At 44.8% G+C, this 20,294-nt stretch overlaps 1 protein-coding gene across 1 annotated transcript; it reads right to left on the bottom strand.

Moving 5' to 3' along the window:
• Window positions 1-688: 688 nt before the first annotated feature.
• LOC115107332 (prostaglandin E2 receptor EP2 subtype-like) lies at window positions 689-5,073 on the bottom strand. Its single transcript, XM_029630733.1, has 2 exons — window positions 4,098-5,073; window positions 689-2,011 (listed from the first exon to the last, which is right to left on the bottom strand). The coding sequence occupies exons 1-2, from the start codon at window positions 4,890-4,892 to the stop codon at window positions 1,718-1,720; spliced, it is 1,089 nt and encodes a 362-aa protein (XP_029486593.1). The 5' UTR covers window positions 4,893-5,073; the 3' UTR covers window positions 689-1,717.
• Window positions 5,074-20,294: the final 15,221 nt, after the last annotated feature.

The following is a 20,294-nucleotide window of genomic DNA, read 5'->3' as shown; positions in this document are numbered from 1 at the left end:
GGCATCAAAAACCTTCCTCACCTCCCCCATGAACCCCTCCAAACTCATGCACATGGCCGGCTGCTGTTCTCATACGGCGGTGGCCCAGGTGAGAGCCTTCCCAGACATCAACGTGATGAGGTTGGCTATCTTGGAGTGATCTGAGGAGGGCTGAAAATACGCCCGACAGGTGCTCTCCATTAAAGCATTCCGGGGGAGGTAAACAAGGCTCCCAGGAAGGTGGAGGGCCGGTGGGGCACTGCAAACCGCCAAGTTTTAGGGGTGGTACATGTTGGCAGGCAGGCTCAGGGTCAGTGGCAGGCAGAGTGGTCAGGCAGGCGGGCTCAGAGTCAGTACAGTCAAGGGTCAAAACCAGGAGGGCGAGAAAAAGAGAGACTGGGAAAGCAGGAGCTAAGACACAAAAACACTGGTTGACTTGACAAATAAGACGAACTGGCAACAGACAAACAGAGAACACAGGTATAAATACACAGGGGATAATGGGGAAGATGGGCGACACCTGGAGGGGGGTGGAGACAATCACAAAGACAGGTGAAACAGATCAGGGTGTGACATAATGCAAACATTCAATACAATACATACACATTATATTTGGTTCTCCAATCAACAGCCAGTTTAAGATTAGCCGACTTGTGATTGTCATTGACCTTCATAAATACAGTAAATACTCGACCCATTCATCCAGAAGTAGTTTGGTCAAATTTTAATTTCAGTCCTATAAAGTGCTGATAATAAACCTTTTTTAATAAATCAATGATATAAATAGACACATAATGAATTCTTAAAATGCTAAGTCCTATTCCAAATGCATATTGTATGGGTATAACCTATCAGCGCCACAGCCAGCATTTCACTACATCTGCTAAACACATGTATGTGACCAATAAAATTTGATTCGATTTGATTTGACCCCAAAGTCTGATCTCTTCCTAGATGTATTCCAATCTCAGCTACATGTATGTTGACACTTTGATGTTGATCTGAGCTTTGCTGTTGGAAACTACAGTGTCTGACATGGAAGTCAGTAAGTGAATGTCCCCTATATTATTGAAGACACTGCACTTCAGTGTCCGGGTGTCCTTTCAACCAGTCAGTGGATGTCTGACAAATCACTTCCTGTGACCTCTTGGGCTCCTGCTGATGTCAGAGGGTTATTATTATGCGACAGCCAAAAGTCGGACACTGTAGTTTCCAACAGCAAAGCTAAGATCAACATGGCAGTGTCAACAAACATGTAGCTGCTATTGTTTCTAAAAGTTTGTCTGTATAAATATCAAAATACACTTTTCTGTATCCCCATATCACACACTCACAAACTGGAAACATAACTTGTGTACAATTCATTGGTTCTTGAGAGATCTCAAATATCACTTTTCATTTGTATCCCCTGGAACTTTAGAATCGTTCAAAGTTGATTCCTGTTTCAGTCATGTATTTGACCACATGCGCGTGGGTCATAAAATAAAAAAAAAGAATGATTGGTTGACCAATAGTGCCTCGCACAATGCAGGCAATGGCTGCATGGTGCAGTTGGTGAGAAGCAACTGCTGCGACTTGAAGACGACTTCATCAAGAACTGCATGACATTTGATCACGTAATTTCATGCTGTCGACATGTCAAGTCGGACCATTTTTATAACCATAATGCAACACACTTTGAGTGACGGTGACCAATGATGGTCAACGACTTGACGAATGTGATCCGCTCCAACGTGCCCTATGTCTTGTCCACTCCCTCCACATCGTCGTTCTGGAGCTCGATAAGTGGGCTTGGCAGAGGGAGTTTGCACCCAACTGGGAGAGACTTTTCCTGGGGGAATGTGGGGGCCTCTGGAGGCCTCTGGGCCTTACTCAGTGTCAGCTTTCTCCAGAGGAAGCGCAGCACTGATGGCCTGAGGATGATGAAGACCCAAGGGTTGATGATGGAGTTGAAGGACAGCAGGCGAAGCACAGCGAGATCGGTGGCATGGCTCTCCTTTGACCTGCCTGTAAAGTTGACATACACACGGAGCTATATGGGGGAAAAGAGAAAAGGCATCACAGTCAACAAAATCAACAAAACCATGTAATGGTCATCAATTAAGACCAAATGTTTCATTATTATTTATTACAATCCAGGTAGTCTTGGTAGTAGTAAGTAGGCTTAGGCTATAACAGGTGCAAGAAAACTACAGTAAGTAGGACGCAGCGGTCTAAGGCACTGCATCTCAGTGCTTGAGGCATCACTACAGACACCCTGGTTCGAATCCAGGCTGTATCACAACCGGCTGTGATTGGGAGTCCCAAAGGGCGGCGCACAATTGGCCCAGTGTCGTCCGGGTTTGGCTGGTGTAGGCCATCATTGTAAATAAGAATTTGTTCTTAACTGACTTGCCTAGTTAAATAAAGGTTAAATAAAAGATCAATTAAAAGGGCCTGGCAGTGGCGGTCTTACCATTAGGCAGAAAAGTAAATACCTTCAGGCCTCACATCACAAAGGCACCTCATGAGCTGGGCATAATTTTAAAACCAGCTGGAAGCTTCAAAAGTTAAGATTGAAATGGGAAGGGAGGGGTTTTGCCTGGCCACTGTGCCCAGCGGTGGCAGTCGATGCCATATAAGATAAGGTTTTTAAAGATTTTTTATTTTCATGAGCATGACCTTATTTCTATTACAGCATATTGGATGACTGTCATTCATATTCCAGTCACTCAGTTCAATGTATCAGCAAGAGGTTTAGGCTACGATATGATACTCAAATTTGACCTATACCCTAGCCAATGAATGAATGTCTACAACTTAGTGCACACAGGTCGATAGAAAACAATTGAGGTGACAGACAGTGACACATGGACAAACAATGAAACATTCAATACCACCTTGCACACTCTTGCCTGCATCTATCTGATATAGGGTGTAATCATTAGTCCAACAGTTGCAAACGAGAGTTTCCCTTCGCTTGTGGACTTCAATGCACAACACATCAGCTGTATATGACCATGCGAAAAAAAACTTTCCAAACAAAACCATATCATAACCGCTACACACAGCCTACATTGTTGTCACCATATTAACTAAAGTAATGTCATAGTCAACACAGCTAATAGAACTAATGCTTTAGTAAACCCGCTACAATCATGCAGTAACCTTGCAGTGTCAATAAGCAGTTTAGCACTTACACCGGCGGGCCCAGATGGCAATAAATTAGTATAACCAAAAGCTTACCTTGACTTGGAAGAGTTCCAGTGTTGTTGTTGGACAGTCATAGCCAGCTAGCTAACATAGCATCCCTCTGTTTGAGTAGGCTAAACTAGTGAATCAAAGTATTTTGGAATAAATGAATTTGTACAAAACTGGTTAACTATTGTCTTTCTCTCTTTTTGAGTCAACTACTCACCACATTCTATGCACTGCTTGCTAGCTGTAGCTGATGCTTTCAGTACTAGATTCATTCTCTGATCCTTTCACTGGGTGTACAACATGTCAGTTCATGCTACAAGAGCTCTGATAGGTTGGAGGACGTCCTCCGGAAGTTATAAGTTATACTCCTAAGTTATAATTACTGTGTAAGGCTATGGAAAGGGGTGCGAATAACCATGAGCCTCCTAGGTTTCATAATTCATAATAGATCAATATACATATATTTCATATCAATATTAAAATCCAAGTTTTTCTCATAATAGTAGAAACAAATGTTATTAATTACCCATGGACTGGTTCATAATAATGGACTATTTCACCCTGGCCGAGCTCCCATGCATTGTTTCATGTGATGTGATTGCAAATGTGACTTTCTTTTAAATTAAGCTGCAGCAATGAAGTGCATTCAGATTGGGGCCTGAGACTGGTCTGCCTGGGGCCTCCAAATCAATGTCTGCCTCTGGGCCCTGGTAATATGTCATCAATAAATAATCATAATTTGTCAATGGTATTGCTCCATGTAGGCTATGCCATTTGTTCTGTGCAAGTTACATTTGAAATGATGGCTTATTTCTAGATGTAGCAGAAGCAGAAGTGGTGATGTGGAAGACCACAAGAAAAATCTCCACTGCACACGTGACTGTCTCAATATTTTCCACATTTAGACCAGCTTTATCGAAACGAATGATCTTACTTACCACTAAAGGAAACGAACAGATGACGAAAGCCACTGTTATGAACACCAGTAGCAGAAGATGCTCCACTTCCTCAGTCATAGCGAATGATTTTTGGTAGAACCGTATCCGTCGCGTAACTCCCCCACGGTGCGCTTTGCACATCCGATACATTATAATCAAATGGTAGACGACAGATAAGTTACTAATTAGTGTCGTCGAAATCATGATAAGAGCCAATGACGCATACACACCGACGTAGACTTTGTGTTGGGTCACGTTTGGGTTCATGTCAAAGAAGCACCAAGTCCCTGGGCAATATTGGACGTAGTCTCCAAAGCCCATAAAAGGTGCTAGGCAGAAGAAGATGCAGACCAGATAGATGAGTGGAATGGTGATATATCCGCAGCGCTTTGTCAAGTGCCGCTCGTAAAAATACGGCTGTCCAAAGGAGAGGTAGCGCTCCAAAGCCATGGCGCACAGAATGGCCAAAGTGGCGAGGCTGAAAAAAGTCATGCTGAAACCAAAGTAGGCGCATACTGCTCTGTTTTTACTCATATCTACCAATGTCCTGTTTTGTGTATAAGAGGCTAGTACAAGAGGACTGATGGATAAGGAACCTAGTAGGTCTGTAGTCACCAGTGCAGTCACCAGCACCTGGAACAAGGATGGAATTTGCCGCCGGCGCCGCATCTCCAAAAGGACCAAGGCGATTAAATTGCCTAGTACCTCCGCAGAGAAGATTGCCGCGGAGATATAGGGATTCCCCGACGAGACAGTGACTCTGTCATGGCAGGTTATACTATCATTGTATTCCATAACAACTGGTCGTAGCCTACTCCCCTAATCTTGAACTGATAAATATCCCTTTTGCTCACATCAGTGCAAACAAAAGAGGAATTAAGTCCGCATCCAACTCTTTCACTGCCATATGAAATGAGGCTCATGCTGGCTCCTCTGGTGTCAACAAAAACTGATGTTAATCTTTCCGGCACAACCTAGTGACCCACCCACTCACACACAACCATGCGTGTTATAGTGCTGAGAGTGCAGTACTGTCACACACTGTCAGCCCACTCAGGATGGAGAGGGCGCCCCCGTGCATTTAATTTGTTTTCGCTTTTTGTTCATTTGTATTTAAAAATATATATTTTTTGTAGGCCTATGCAGCCTCCGTTTGTATAGGCCTACAAGTCAATAGAGGTGGCTGATGGCAGGGTAGTAATGGCTGGAAACGAATTTCTGGGCGTGTATATCAAACACATCCAACAAATGGTTTCCATGTGTTAGATACCATTCCATTCTAGCCATTACTATGAGCAGCCCTCCCCAAACCAGCCTCCTGTTCTTTCCGGGATGTTTTTTTCATGAAGAAGATGCTGAATATAGATAAAGTATAAAGATAATGTAGAAGACAAGGCATGCACACATGACTGTAAGTCACTTTGAAAAAAGTATCTACTAAATGGCAAATGTTGTTATTAATATATTATAGATAACGCAATCTGACAGAGGTTTCCCATGTATGGAAGGAATCACAGTTATCCCGTCTCCCTGTTCCTAAGGTAAGGTAAGAAGGTAAGAATACATCAGTTCTATATCTATGCTGTCAATGGTCAACCATCCCATACAAACCAATAGCTCTGGGGCTGTATGTATCAAGCATCGAAGTGCTGATCTAGGATCAGTTCCTGCCCCGTGTCCATGTAATCTTATTCATTTTCATCTAAAAATCTAAATTGATCCTAAATCAGTACTTCTACTCTGAAACCATTTATGAATACTGGTCCAAATAGTAAAACATATATCAGAGGCCTGTATTTCAGATTACATTTCTGGTATGTGACTTGTCCTCAGAGCAGAATTCAGCTCAGCTGTTGACTGCTATGGACTTTCTCCACTAGATGGCGATCTTATCGTGGATATTGTCAACTACAAAATGCTTATGGCTATTCAGCTTTAGCTTACTCAAGACAGTAAAGACTAATGGAGACACATAACAAGGGAGACAAGAAAGGTTCTACTTCATTGGATATTGCTATGGCCTACAATATGCACTCGTAGTGCTAGAGGGTTATGTGTATTTTGTGTGTGATGATATCACTGTGGATTAAAGATTGAAGCCCCCTTTTTTGACCACTAATTCTGTCATGTCATGGTCATGGAAGTGGATGTAACATGCTACAGCACATTCATCCCTCTGTTGGTATGTTGAACGAATGGGACATCTGACTAAGACCACGGGTCTGGAAGGCAAAGAGACATTCCAACAAACATGGTAGCACACACTAAGTGCTTTCTCACTCACCCAGAAACAGAAGCCACATAATTCACAGCAATTAAAGAACCACAGTGGCCTGGGAGAGAATGAGGGAGAGAGGGGAGGGTGGATGGGATAGAGGGAGGGAGAGAGGCGACAGAGTCTCTCTCTCTCTTTCCCTCTGGCCGGTTCCCAGTTCTACTCATTTTTGCAGTTTAAAGAGAATGTCCTGCAATTCTACCCATTTGCCATGACTTATGCCTTGTTAATGATATCTGAGTGAGAGTGACTAACAAAATCAATGGGGGCCCCCTGGAGGTCAGGACCCCTGGTTTCTCCGTGTGTTCTAAAATCTCCATATCACTGGCCATTAGCATAGAAGGTCCTTGAATTGGTGATGGAAATGGGCACGTCACGGCATTGCCTTTGAAACATTTTCTTGAAAAAATGGTGTTTGGCTAGACACGATGCTATTTTACAGTAAACAAATTGACAACAGACTTTCAGCACTTTTATAGGGAAGGACATTCAACAAGCACGGCACTTACACAAATTACCTATGATTGGCTGAGAGAAATTGATGATAAAAAGATTGTAGGAGCTGTTTTGTTAGACTTCAGTGCAGCTTTTGACATTATTGATCAGTCTGCTGTTGGAAAAACGTATGTGTTATGGATTTACACCCCCTGTTATACTGTGGATAAAGAGTTACCTGTCGCAGAACACAGAGGGTGTTCTTTCATGGAAGCCTCTCCAATATAATCCAGGTAGAATTGGGAATTCCCCATGGCAGCTCTCTATGCCCCGTACTTTTTTCAATCTACTAATGACATGCCACTGGCTCTGAGTAAAGCCTGTGTGTCTATGGGGTGGCAAGGTAGCCTAGCTTTGGACTAGTAACCGAAAGGTTGCAAGATCAAATTCCTGAGCTGACAAGGTAAAAATCTGTCGTTCTGCCCCTGAACAAGGCAGTTAATCCACTGTTCCTAGGCCGTCATTGAAAGTAAGAATTTGTTCTTAACTGACCTGCCCAGTTAAATAAAGGTACAAAAATGTATTTTAAAAAATTTATATGGATGACTCAACACTATACACGTCAGCTACTACCTTGAGTGAAATCACTGCAACACTTAACAAAGAGCTGCAGTTAGTTTCAGAATGGGTGACAAGGAATAAGTTACTCCTAAATATTTCAAAAAGTAAAAGAGTTGTATTTGGGACAAATCATTCACTAAACCCTAAACCTCAACTAAATCTTGTATTAAATCATGTAGAAATTGAGCAAGTTGAGGTGACTAAACTGCTTGGAGTAACCCTGGATTCTAAACTTCCATGGTCAAAACATGTTGATACAATTGTAGCTAAGATGGGGAAAAGTCTGTCCACAGTAAAGCACTGCTCTGACTTTTTAACAACACTATCAACAAGGCAGGTCCTACAGGCTCTAGTTTTGTCGCACCTGGACTACTGTTCAGTCGTGTGGTGCCACAAAGGGGGACCTCGGAAAATTCCAATTGGCTCAGAACAAGGCAGCACGGCTGTCCCTTAAATGTACACAGAGAACTAACATGAATAATATGCATGTAAATCCCACATGGCTCAAAGTGGAGGAGATATTGATTTCAACACCTCTTGTTTTGACTAGAAGTGTTGACATGCTGACTGCACCGAGGTGTTTTAAACTACTAGAACACAGCTTGGACACCCATCCATACCCCACAAGACATGCCACCAGAGTTCTCTTCACAATCCTAAAGGCACTACATAGAGCCATGTCTACATGGAACTTTTCCACTTCGGGTAACTGATGGAAGCAGTAGAATCAGATTTTAAAAATAGATAAAAATACATTGCATGCAATAGCGGGGACTGTGAAGAGACACACACAAAGGCACAGACACACATTCACATGATAAGACACGCCCTCTACATACATGGATGTTGTATTGTAAATATATGATAGTGGAGGAGTGGCTTGAGGGAACACACTAAATGTACTGGGTAGTGTTACTACATGTAATGTTAAGTAATATTTTAAATAACTGCCTTAATGGTGCTGGACCACAGTAATAAATATAAAAATACAAATGGGATTCCTACCCACACACACACACACACACACACACACACACACACACACACACACACACACACACACACACACACACACACACTGTGGCCTCAGACACTCTCTCCCTCTCTCCTCTCCTCTTGCATTTATGCAAACACACATGTTGTGAAAGAGAGGTCTTAGGTGACCAGGTTTGAGGTTTTAAATGGGGGGTGTTGGTTTACCTGTCAGTGTTACTGGGGACAACTGAGTGGGAACACAATCTGTCCCCTAAGCTAGACTATTATTTAACCCAAGACGCCCTAGTTCACCCTCCTCCGAAGTCATAGTTCATGCGGACTCAATCAAACAGTGTGTGCGTGTGCGTGTGTCTGTATGCGTGTGTGTGCGTGTGCGTGGACAAGAGGCATGTTGTTCCATTGAAATAATTACATGTGGTTATGTAGTTGAGCTGTCCTATAATAAGTAGGGAAGAGAAAAGCCCACAAACCTGCTCACTGAATGGGAAACTAGGGCTTTTCCTGTCGAAAATGACTGGTATTTACATACTTTGTCCCAAATATGTTTCCAGTTTCAGTATTAGTAGGCTTCAATCTCTTTACACGACAATGCTGTATATAAGACTATGTTGATCTTTACTAGTATATGAAATGGATTTGACTCTAGGCGAGAGAAAACAGCATTTTTTTCTTGCAATCTGAAAGCTGAACTTTCTTACGTAAGAGCATATTTGGGTTGTCTGTATGTCTATCCATCCATTGCATGCTCCTCTTTGCTATCTCCCTACACCAAATAGATATACGAATCAACAGATCCGAGTTATCCTACAGCGTTGCATACTGTTATAGGATCTATAGTTTCTCAAGTTTGTACAATCCTTAGGATTCGATGACAATGAAAATAGCTCTTCACGAGGCATCATTGAGGGGGTAGGAATGCTATCGGACCACAGGTTGGGTTCCTGTAAATAAGAAACCTGATGATATCCTAAAACAAACATGTTGGCTTTGCTAAAGACGTGACGGCTGCCAAGACACAGAGAGGTCCAGCCACTGACCACGAGGAGACCAGACCTCCCAGTCTTCCTCTGTCTCTCCCTCCCTCCCCTCTCTGTCTCCCCTACCTCCCCCTAGTCTAAGAGGGAGAGTGAGAGAGAGAGAGAGAAAGAAAGAGAATGAGCCTGCTATTACCCAGGGTGCTCTGCAGTGGGAGTGTGTGATGACCACAGAACAAACGAATTCCACTCCGACCGCACGCAAGTGGTTCAGCAAGTTCAGCCAAGATTGCTCAATGCAGCGGTCACTCTCTAGAGTGGGGCTTGACCTAAACCCTTGCCTGGTCACGGTCACAGAGGTTGAACACTATGTGACCGCTGGCTGGTCAAGTGCCCAGTGTGATCACTGATCACTTAAGAGCATATTGTGTTTTTTCTGCCTTTCCATTTTGTTCTTCATCGGTTTTAACCAGCTCTGGATAAGAATGGGCATTTCCTAGAACACTGCTTTACACTGACCCAACGCGCATTAAAGATCCAATGTAGCCGTTTTGACCTATATATGAAATCACTTCGGGGTAACAATTAAGTGCCTTACTGTGATTGTTTTCAATTAAAATGGGCAAAAAGTAGGGGGGAAAAAAAGAAAAGAATATTAGAGAAGAAAATAAAAGGAGAGAAGAGAAGAGAAGAAAGAGGGAGGGAGGGAGGGAGGGAGGAGGGAGGGAGGGAGGGAGGGAGGGAGGGAGGGAGGGAGGGAGGGAGGGAGGGAGGGAGGGAGGGAGGGAGGGAGAAATTGACTGCTATATTTGTTTTGTGTGTAGTCCTTTTTTACTATATTACCTGGGACATTATTGGACTAGATTAGTTGAATGTATTCACCTTTGTCACCTGATCAGGACTTACTGTTATAACATCTATCTCCATAACAGCTCCTTGGATAACTTACAGCTTATCTATGTGCAAGATAGAGATGCCTTCAGGCAGTCATTGAACAGCTCAATCTATGTGTCATGAGCCCCGGTGGTAATCTGTTCATGTAGTGTGAGAGGGTAGAGTACAGCCAGAGGCTGGGAATGTGAGTGTGTGTGCGTGTGCGTGTGTATGTGTGTGTGTGTGTGCCTGACGGTGAGGAAAAACATCAGTCAGAAACCCTCACAAAGGCCCTGCAGCCACAGTACTCACATGTCACCCATCCACCCTGTTACAAACGGCAGAAGGAGTGGCTCTTATACCGCAACTACGCCCCTATACCCCACAGTGCTCCCCTTCTCTATCCCCCTCCTCTGTTCCCCTCTTCTCCCTCTTCTATTTCTTTACCCCCCTCTCTTCTTATTTATTCTCTGCATTCACAACCACAAAAATATGACCTCTTTTATTTGTAGTCCTACCCCCCCTCACACCTCTCCACCCGACCCTGTCTCATTCTATTCATCACCACAGACTGCAGTGAAATTGAAGGAAAAGAAAGAATAAGGAAAATAAAAGTGGAGGCTGGATGGCTTCCATCATGATTTAGTCAACTTTTACCTGTGTGAAATGTTGGCTTGCAGCCAAAAAGTGAAACAATACTCTTTCCAGGCCCAGAGTCATTAGCTGTACACAACTCAACTCTGTGTGTGTGTGTGTGTGTGTGTGTGTGGGTGCACGCGTGTGTGTGTGTGTGTGCGTGTGTGTGTGTGTGTGTGTGTGTGTGTGTATGTGTCAGCATGTGAGTGTGACTGTTAGGGGTGTGGTTGAAATAAAGTTGGGTCATAAGCACCTCGTGAAAAGAAGACTGTATATCCGCCATACTATCAATACAATTAATCACACAAAAACTCACACACCCACTCATACACACAGACTGCCCAGTTAGCACATAAGGTTCTGAGAACCATAGCTTGGTGAGAGCTCGGTTGTCCTGTGGTTATTTTGCATACAACCTTCCAAGAACTTTCTGGTAACGGTGCAGGATAGTTGCTTGGCTTTGGAACATTCTCAGCATATTTAAGGAGCTTGACATTATCTTCTTGATATTTAATTACTTTAACAGAACGTGGTGGTCTTAGGTAACGACCGTAAGAGGAAAACACACACTGTAAGTCGCTCTGGATAAGGGAAGGGAGAGGAAAAGGAGATACCTAGTCAAGTTGCACAACCGAATATGCCTGTTGAATGACTGAAATGTAATGAAGTGAGTATCCTACCGCCCCGCCTCACATGTTACATAACCCTTCTGGACTTTGTCTCTGGCCATGTCATGGCTGATGGTCTGTTCGCTGCTGGAGCCATGGTTGGATAACCCCATGAGAGTTCATCATACCGCTCCACCCTCCTCTCCTCTAAAGCGTACATAACATGGAGGAGAGGGAGGAGGGGAGGAGGGGGATGGTGGAGAATCAGAAACCATGTTGAAGAGTAATTGGTGTCCAAGAACACCAGGCAGTAGACTTAATCTAGCAACACAAGTGAAACCACCTGTTTCCCCTCTCAACTAGATAGTGTGGTTAATTCTGAAATGGCACACTATTTCCTATATATGCACTACTTTTGGCCAGGGTTCATAGGACCATAGGGCTCCTGTTGATACCTGGAGTTGTGATACTGTGTACTTTAAATGATATGTACTGTATCTCTGAGAACTGTAACACTGAGAGTGAGTGTCAATTTGCTTTGGCCCTAGTGTGGACACTTTTCAATGACATTGTGTTTGGCATGGCACAAGTCTATTTTGTTTGAGTCCAAACTTCTGTTCCATTCTGTCGGAGTAAACAGACCAGTAGTAGAGTTGTATATCCACCTCGTACAGTATTGGGACTTTGGACAGGAGGACTGGAGCTGAAACATGTAAGGAGGACGGGAGGGCGGCAGGAAGAGGAGACAGGGAGGTAGGACTTCAGATGTGAGGGGGCTTTCTCTGCTAAACTCATCATTGGTCTTGGAGTATTGGGAGATGTCACTCATAGTGGGCCCGCTTTACGTGATTTCACATTGGCTGCATGGATTCCGCCCTGATAACATCATCGTTATGAGAGCCCACCTGTGTAATGTCAAACATACACTGCAATTCCGTATTTTCACAAGCCATTGGTGCACTTTCCCCAGTGGCTGAAGAACAATTGACTTATTATGTTTTATTGGTTGTAATGAGAGCAAACTATGTCAGTACCTCCCTTTTCTCTTATCATGAAATCATATTGACACTTGATTGGAATAAAACTGGAAAGTCTATTGACTCATTTAGTTCTATTCATCTGTGTGTATTTGCGCCCGTTAACCCCTTGTAAAAGTACTAAAGACATGATATGACTCAAAGTTGAAGATCAGAGCTCTGTTTATCAGGGTTGCAGTGGAGTAGTGTGGCAATGACTGTCTGCTCATATCTGTGCCAGACAAGGTTGTCATGCTGTGTTTGAGATAGTAAAAACGGAAGAGGCCCGAGAGAGTGTATGGGGGAGGAGAGAGGGTGTGTGGTGTGGTGTGTGTGTCACAGGAGGTTGGTGGCACCTTAATTGGGGAGGACGGGCTCGTGGTTTACATTTACTTCGTTCCAGCCATTATTATGAGCCGTCCTCCCCTCAGCTGCCTCCACTGGTGCGCGTGCGTGCCTGTCTGTCTACGCTTATGTACTGTATGTCTGCGTACAATTGTCTGTTTACCATGGGGCAAATCCCCTTCCTCAAACTGACTTAATGACAGGTCTTAACTGGGGTCTGTGGGCTGCAGGGCTGGAGGCTTTGGGAGTTGTGGTGGTGAAAGCATGATGGGAACCAAGCCTCCTATCACCATCTCTCTTATTGGAACCAGGCCTTGACTATCTCCTGGAGAGGAACTGTCTACATGAGCCCCCCCCATCCTCTGATGACTCCCCACAAAACCTCTACACAGCCCCCCCCAACCAACCCCTGGAAACCCTCCTTCCCCTCATCCTCTCTTCCTTCTCCAGTCAGAACAACAAACCCGTGCAACTGAAGCCTGCGGCCTGCAGTGTCAGTCTCCTGTGACAGGAAGCCACATGAGAGAGAAACTGCCAGGGAGAGCAGAGAGAGGCACTTATGGCTGTAAGAGAATCTCCCTTTCTCTGTTCCTCTGTTCCCCCACTGGAAAAGACAGAATGAGAAGTTCCCAGTCCCATGGTGATCCACTTAACCCCCCTTGTTCTTATCATCTCTCTCTCTCTCTCTCTCTCTCTCTCTCTCTCTCTCTCTCTCTCTCTCTCTCTCTCTCTCTCTCTCTCTCTCTCTGGATCTCTCCTTCTATCTTCTGTCACACTGATGAAAACCAACCACGCCAACCCCAATAAGGCTCACAAACTCCATATCTCGATCACCCTCATCATTAGACCGAAGCTCTACTCATCCTAAAATCCTACATGAACTGAACTCGGTATCCAGCTAAGCCAAAACAGCCCTAAAATCATTCTATCATACTGATTGCTCGAGTGAAGAATACCTCAAAATCCCAATCAACATTGTCTGCATGGCTTAAGACTTGTTTGTTGAAAAACAAAACAACATTAATTTGATATCATATTAATCATCAGTTTTGTCTGTATGACGAAGACGGACAAAAACAATAAGGCATTCATTAAAATTGTCTTGAAGCCAGAGCGCTCTGTTTCTGGTTAGGTTTTAAAACTCTTTCCTGTCTAACGGTTTCTCTCTGGCTCGGCAGGATTAAGGTGCATCCTGGGAAAGTGGTGAATGACACACACAAACACACAAATGACAGTCTTTCCTGTCCCTCCCCCTCCTCTGATTAGTGCTGGACACTTGGCTCTGATGCAGCCTGCTTATTAATTGGTCCTTTCTCAGTTGGATCCTGGAGAGGCTCCAGAGCATGTTATGTGTCTGCAATTAAACTCTGGCCCACAGAGAGGAGGCTTGTGTGGGTGGGGAGGGCACAGTGTGTGTGTGTGTGTGTGTGTGTGTGTGTGTGTGTGTGTCATGGGGGATCTTGTGGGTTAGGATGTGTGTGTGTGTGTGTGTGTGAGAGAGAGAGAAAGAGAGAGAGAGAGAGAGCTAGAAAGATAAATAGAGAGAGCTAGAGAGAGAGGGGGGAGAGGAAGAGAGGGGGGGGGGGAGAAAAGAGAAAGGTTCACGTCACAGTTATCATAGCTCCTCTCGAGACGACTGCACTCTACACCTTAGTTAGGACCAACAGAATCAAAATGTTTTTCATTCATGTTGTTGACTCACTTGCTGAGTTGAGTAGATGTCATACTCAGTAACTTGTAAAGACTTGCGGCGCGTCCGTGAGAAAGAATGCAACAGTCAGTCGTGGAAAGGGTGTTTCTCCGTACATGTATTTGTCTAATAACCATGAGCAAGAGCAATGGAAACAGGGTTGTACTGGTGTCGTTTGAACCTTTGGATGACACCGTCCCAAAGAGAAACATTGGAAGAGTGCACTAACTGTCTACTCTGGCAGAGGTCCCAACCTCTGCTAATGTCATGCTAATTGGAACCAAATCTCCTGTCACTCCAGCTCCATTTCTCAAACTGGTACCAGTCCAATACTAGAAGAGCTTTACCGTGGATCTACCTTTTCCATCCAAAACATCAACCTGCTATTATTAAATGGCATCCCTGGCCTGGCGTGTCACTTCCCTTGCCGTTGGTTGAATCCCTGGACGATGTTGGGGCTCCAGCGAGCTGTGTCTCCGCCCCACATGTGAAAACCATCGAAGCCCAGGCCGGAGACACAGGACTGGGCTTGGATTGGAACACTGCTCCCTCGGAACACGCTCAGGACCATGCCTTCTCAGAGAGGTTAGGGCCAGGGCGGGTATGTGTGTTTGGTTAGAGCCAGCAACAAGGCAAAAGAGCAAGCCTGTATGTGTGTTTTAGCATGTGTGTGTGTGTATCTATGTGTATCGGCATCACTCCGTCGATACGGGCAGGGTCTGTCTCAGCCTCAGGACTCACTGATGTGGCCATTACATTCACAGGAAACCCCCCCCCCACATTCCCCCTCTTCCCATTACAACCGGGCAATTGGGAACGACAGCTGATTCCGGGAAACTGTCTCGCTGCACCGTCAAAAGTTTATGATTAACAAACAGCCGGAGGAACTCAAACCCTATGTAATGTTGGTGTGCTCTCTGTGGGCTGAAACTGGGGGCTTTTGTTGGCAACAGACTGAACAGCTCATACATTCTAGATGGATGGAAGTAGTTAGACTGGTTTGATCTGGATCCAAAACAGAGGGAAGATGTCTGACAGAGAACAAAACTTTGGCCTACTACAGTATGTGTCTTACACTTACTGGAACATGCAAGTCATTTTCCTGAATTTACATTGGACACATCCTAGTGTAAATTTTGTTTTCCGTCATACCTTGCTGCTCTCCCTGTAGAGATCGTTGGTGATTATGGAGGAGAGAAAGATTGATTTGTAATGCAGCTAGATGTGGTGGGTGGGGTGGACCCCCACTCACAGGAAGAGAGATGTATCCTGAACTGGTCCATAAATCCACAGGTATTTCAGGAGGAGGACAGATCTAGGCTTAGGGAAATGGGCCACTTTTCTACATCTCTCCAGACCTGACAACACAGCCCTTCAGGCCCCAAGCCCTCCCAGCCCTCCCGGCCCTCCCAGCCTACCCCCCACTAGCACCCTAGTACAGTCGGAGTTGAGTATTGAATCTGTGGCACAGCAGCTACAGTATGATATGAGCACGACTGTAAACATACACACACACACACACACACACAAACACACACACAACCCCAAAACAGCCTCAATCCTCAATTTCCTCCATTACATTATTATTAATTTGACATTTAAAAGACAAAAACCCAGTTCCCCGTCTAAAAAGTACAAACATTTGATACAAAAGAGCTATTGTGTTATCTGACGTCAAATGCCATGAACAGGAAGGATACAAATAACGCACCAGGAATCCATACAGGATGTTTTCTATACTTTATATTGTGCCTTACTCTGGACACTTTGTTTCCCAATGCTTCATTCACTTGGCAGTTGTTTTCATGAAAGTAAATCCTGGAACTGGTAGAAGAATTGAGAGAATAAAATCTAGAACTGGCAGAAACCAGGCTGCAAAAAAAAAAAAAAACACAGGGACAAAATGAGCACCACCTCTGTAGGATGTTTACTGTAAAACGTACAGTAACTGTTCAAATGTCACGTGTGTAAAGTTTCCTTAGCTTGTCAGTACAGGTACAGGTAACTGCCAAAATAAAGGAAACACCAACATAGTGTTTTAATAGGGCGTAACAAGCCAGAACAGCTTCAATGATTCTTGGCATAGACTCCTCAAGTGTCTGGAACTCTATTGGAGGGATGGGACACCATTCTTTTACGAGAAATTCCATCATTTGGTGTTTTGTTGATGGTGGTGGAAAACATTGTCTCATGCTATGCTCCAGATTCTCCCATAAACATTGTCTCATGCTATGCTCCAGAATCTCCCATAAACATTGTCTCATGCTATGCTCCAGATTCTCCCATAAACATTGTCTCATGCTATGCTCCAGATTCTCCCATAAACATTGTCTCATGCTATGCTCCAGAATCTCCCATAAACATTGTCTCATGCTATGCTCCAGATTCTCCCATAAACATTGTCTCATGCTATGCTCCAGATTCTCCCATAAACATTGTCTCATGCTATGCTCCAGAATCTCCCATAAACATTGTCTCATGCTATGCTCCAGAATCTCCCATAAACATTGTCTCATGCTATGCTCCAGAATCTCCCATAAACATTGTCTCATGCTATGCTCCAGAATCTCCCATAAACATTGTCTCATGCTATGCTCCAGAATCTCCCATAAACATTGTCTCATGCTATGCTCCAGAATCTCCCATAAACATTGTCTCATGCTATGCTCCAGAATCTCCCATAAACATTGTCTCATGCTATGCTCCAGAATCTCCCATAAACATTGTCTCATGCTATGCTCCAGAATCTCCCATAAACATTGTCTCATGCTATGCTCCAGAATCTCCCATAAACATTGTCTCATGCTATGCTCCAGATTCTCCCATAAACATAGTCTCATGCTATGCTCCAGAATCTCCCATAAACATTGTCTCATGCTATGCTCCAGAATCTCCCATAAACATTGTCTCATGCTATGCTCCAGAATCTCCCATAAGTGTTCAATTGGGTTGTGATCTGGTGACTGAGACAACCCTTCAAATGGCAGAAGATGGCAGACGCTTAACGTGCCCCCAGCCAATTGTGTTATTTTTATTTGCTTATTTGCATTGTTTGTAACTTGGTTTTTTTCAAACTTATTTTGTACATAATGTTGCCACTACCGTCTCTTAAGTACCGAAAATAACTTCTAGACATCAGGACTGCGATTACTCACCATGGACTAGCAGAATCCTCTTTTCCTTTCACGACTCTGACTCTGACGCGAAGGATACGCTGCTTCCTCGGGAACAGGTCCTGATCCCCGTGATCTGCGTGAAAAGGAGGTGGAGAAAGAGGGGCCGAAGGTCCTGCTGCCTTCTGAGATTTCGCAGGTGATGGAATAAACCCCCACTTCCCTTCATTCTGCTAGCAAACATGCAATCTTTGGACAATAAAATTGACGAGTTACGCGGACGATTAAACTAACAACGGGACAATAAAAACTATAACATCTTATGCTTCACGGAGTCGTGGCTGAACGACGATAACATCAACATACAGCTGGCTGGTTATGCGACGTGCCGGCAGGATGGAACAGCTGCGTCTGATAAGACAAGGGGCGGCGTTCTATGTATTTTTGTAATCAACTGCTGGTGCACGATATCTAATGAAGTCTCGAGCTATTGCTTGCCTGAGGTAGAGTTCTTATCTAGGTGTTTTATTTCTGTTGGCCTGGTATGGTTCCAAAACAGAGGCAGCTGTTTATCATTGTCTCTGATTGGGGATCATATTTAGGCAGCCATTTCCCCACTGTGTTTGGTGGGATCTTGTTTTTGTGTTGAGGCCTGTGAGCACTACAGAACATCATGTTTTGTGTATTCTTTATTGTTTTTTGTGCGGTTCACTTAAATAAAAAGATGTCGAACCGATTTCACGCTGCGCTTTGGTCTGAGTATGCTTACAATGACGATCGTGACAGAAGATCCCACCACAACAGGACCAAGCAGCGTGCCCGAGAGGAGAATGTATCCTGGGCTTGGTAGGAGATGAAGGAGGAGAAGACATCCTGGACTTGGGAGGAAATTATTGCAGGAGACGAAAGCCTTCCGTGGAAGGAGACGTAAGGAGAGAAGGGAGGATAGCGACGACGCCGGGGTTTGCGGCCACATAGAAAGCCCCCCCAAAAACTTTTGGGGGGGGCACATGAGGTGGTCGGCAGAGCGTGCCAGAGCCAGTCTGGGAGAAGACGGTCCACGGTCCGGAACCTCCTGCGACGGTCCATGGTCCAGAACGTCCAGCACCAGGACAGGAGCCTCTCTCTGCGCCAGTGCCCAGTCCAGGCACGGCGTCCAGTCCAGCTCCAATGCCAGAGTCTTCCTCTGCACCGGTGCCCAGTCTAGGCACGGCGTCCTGTCCCGCGCCAAGGCTGTAGCCTTCCTCTGAGCTGATGCCCAGTCCAGGCACGGTGGCCAACTCAGCTCCATGGCCGGAGCCTTCCTCGGCGCCGGTGCCCAGTCCGGCATCCAACCCAGCTCCATGGCCGGGGACCTCCTCTGCGCCAATGCCCAGTCTGGGCAGGGCGTTCTACCCGGCCCCATGGCCGGACCCGTGGTCTGGGCGGGGGCAAAGGTTTTGCGGCCGGAGTCCGCACCTTTGGGGGCAGTACTGTCATGCCCTGACCATAGAGAGCCTTTTTATTCTCTATTTTGCTTAGGTCGGGTGTGACTAGGGGGGGTGTTCTTATCTAGGTGTTTTATTTCTGTTGGCCTGGTATGGTTCCCAATCAGAGGCAGCTGTTTATCGTTGTCTCTGATTGGGGATCATATTTAGGCAACCATTTCCCCACTGTGTTTGGTGGGGTCTTGTTTTTGTGTTGAGGCCTGTGAGCACTACAGAATATCACATTTCGTGTATTCTTTATTGTTTTTTGTGCGGTTCACTTAAATAAAAAGATGTCGAACCGATTTCAAGCTGCTCTTTGGTCTGAGTATGCTTACAACGACGATCATGACAGCTAGTGTTATTCATTATGATCTAAAAGGCTAAACTGATCCTAGATCAGCACTCCTAGTCTGAGATGCATTAGGAATATGGGCCCTGTACATGGCTGTTTGTAGGAAGGGTTCATTAGAATGTGAAGTAAATGAGGGACCTAACAGACCATCTCCCTGCAGCCCTGCACTTTGACCTGCTCTCCTGCTATAATTTACAGCCCTCTGTGTGCTGTTGTCTGTTGTATTTAGGTGTGGTGACATACTGATGGATTTGTAATCAACACTCCTGTTTGTTTGTCAGGTCTCAATCGTTAGCAGTTTGTCTGACCTTGCAGACAGAGTGCGTAATCTTTCTCAGGTAGCCTACACAGACGTGACATCAAGAGTTGTAAAAGCTGCTCTTTCTGGCCTCTTTTCTGGCATTGAGGGAGGGGGGAATGTTTGTGTGTGTGTCTTACTCGCAAACTTAGAACAAAAGCATGGTGGACAGGTGTTGTGTGCAGGAAAACATTCCCTCCCCATACACACTGACCCATTTCTGTTGCTTCAAGGAAAGGAACTGGCAACACTGCTGCCACAATCACGTAGGTTAGACACACACAAACACACACGCACACACACACACACACACACACACACACACACACACACACACACACACACACACACACACACACACACACACACACACACACACACACACACACACACACACACACACATACACTAGAGGCATCACCATTATTCATTACAGATCAAAGACCTTGAATCAAATCCAGGGTGCCACAATTAAACATTAAGGAATGCACGATCT

Source organism: Oncorhynchus nerka, linkage group LG24 (genome assembly GCF_034236695.1).
Source record: "Oncorhynchus nerka isolate Pitt River linkage group LG24, Oner_Uvic_2.0, whole genome shotgun sequence".
Lineage (NCBI taxonomy): Eukaryota > Metazoa > Chordata > Actinopteri > Salmoniformes > Salmonidae > Oncorhynchus > Oncorhynchus nerka.
This window is presented reverse-complemented; position numbering and strand designations above follow the sequence as displayed.

Coding starts and splice junctions, on each gene's coding strand:
- LOC115107332 (XM_029630733.1), bottom strand. CDS start 4,892: ATGGAATACAATGATAGTATAACCTGCCATGACAGAGTCACTGTCTCG. Junction 2,012..4,097: donor TCTGTTCGTTTCCTTTAGTG/GTAAGTAAGATC, acceptor TCCCCCATATAG/CTCCGTGTGTATGTCAACTT.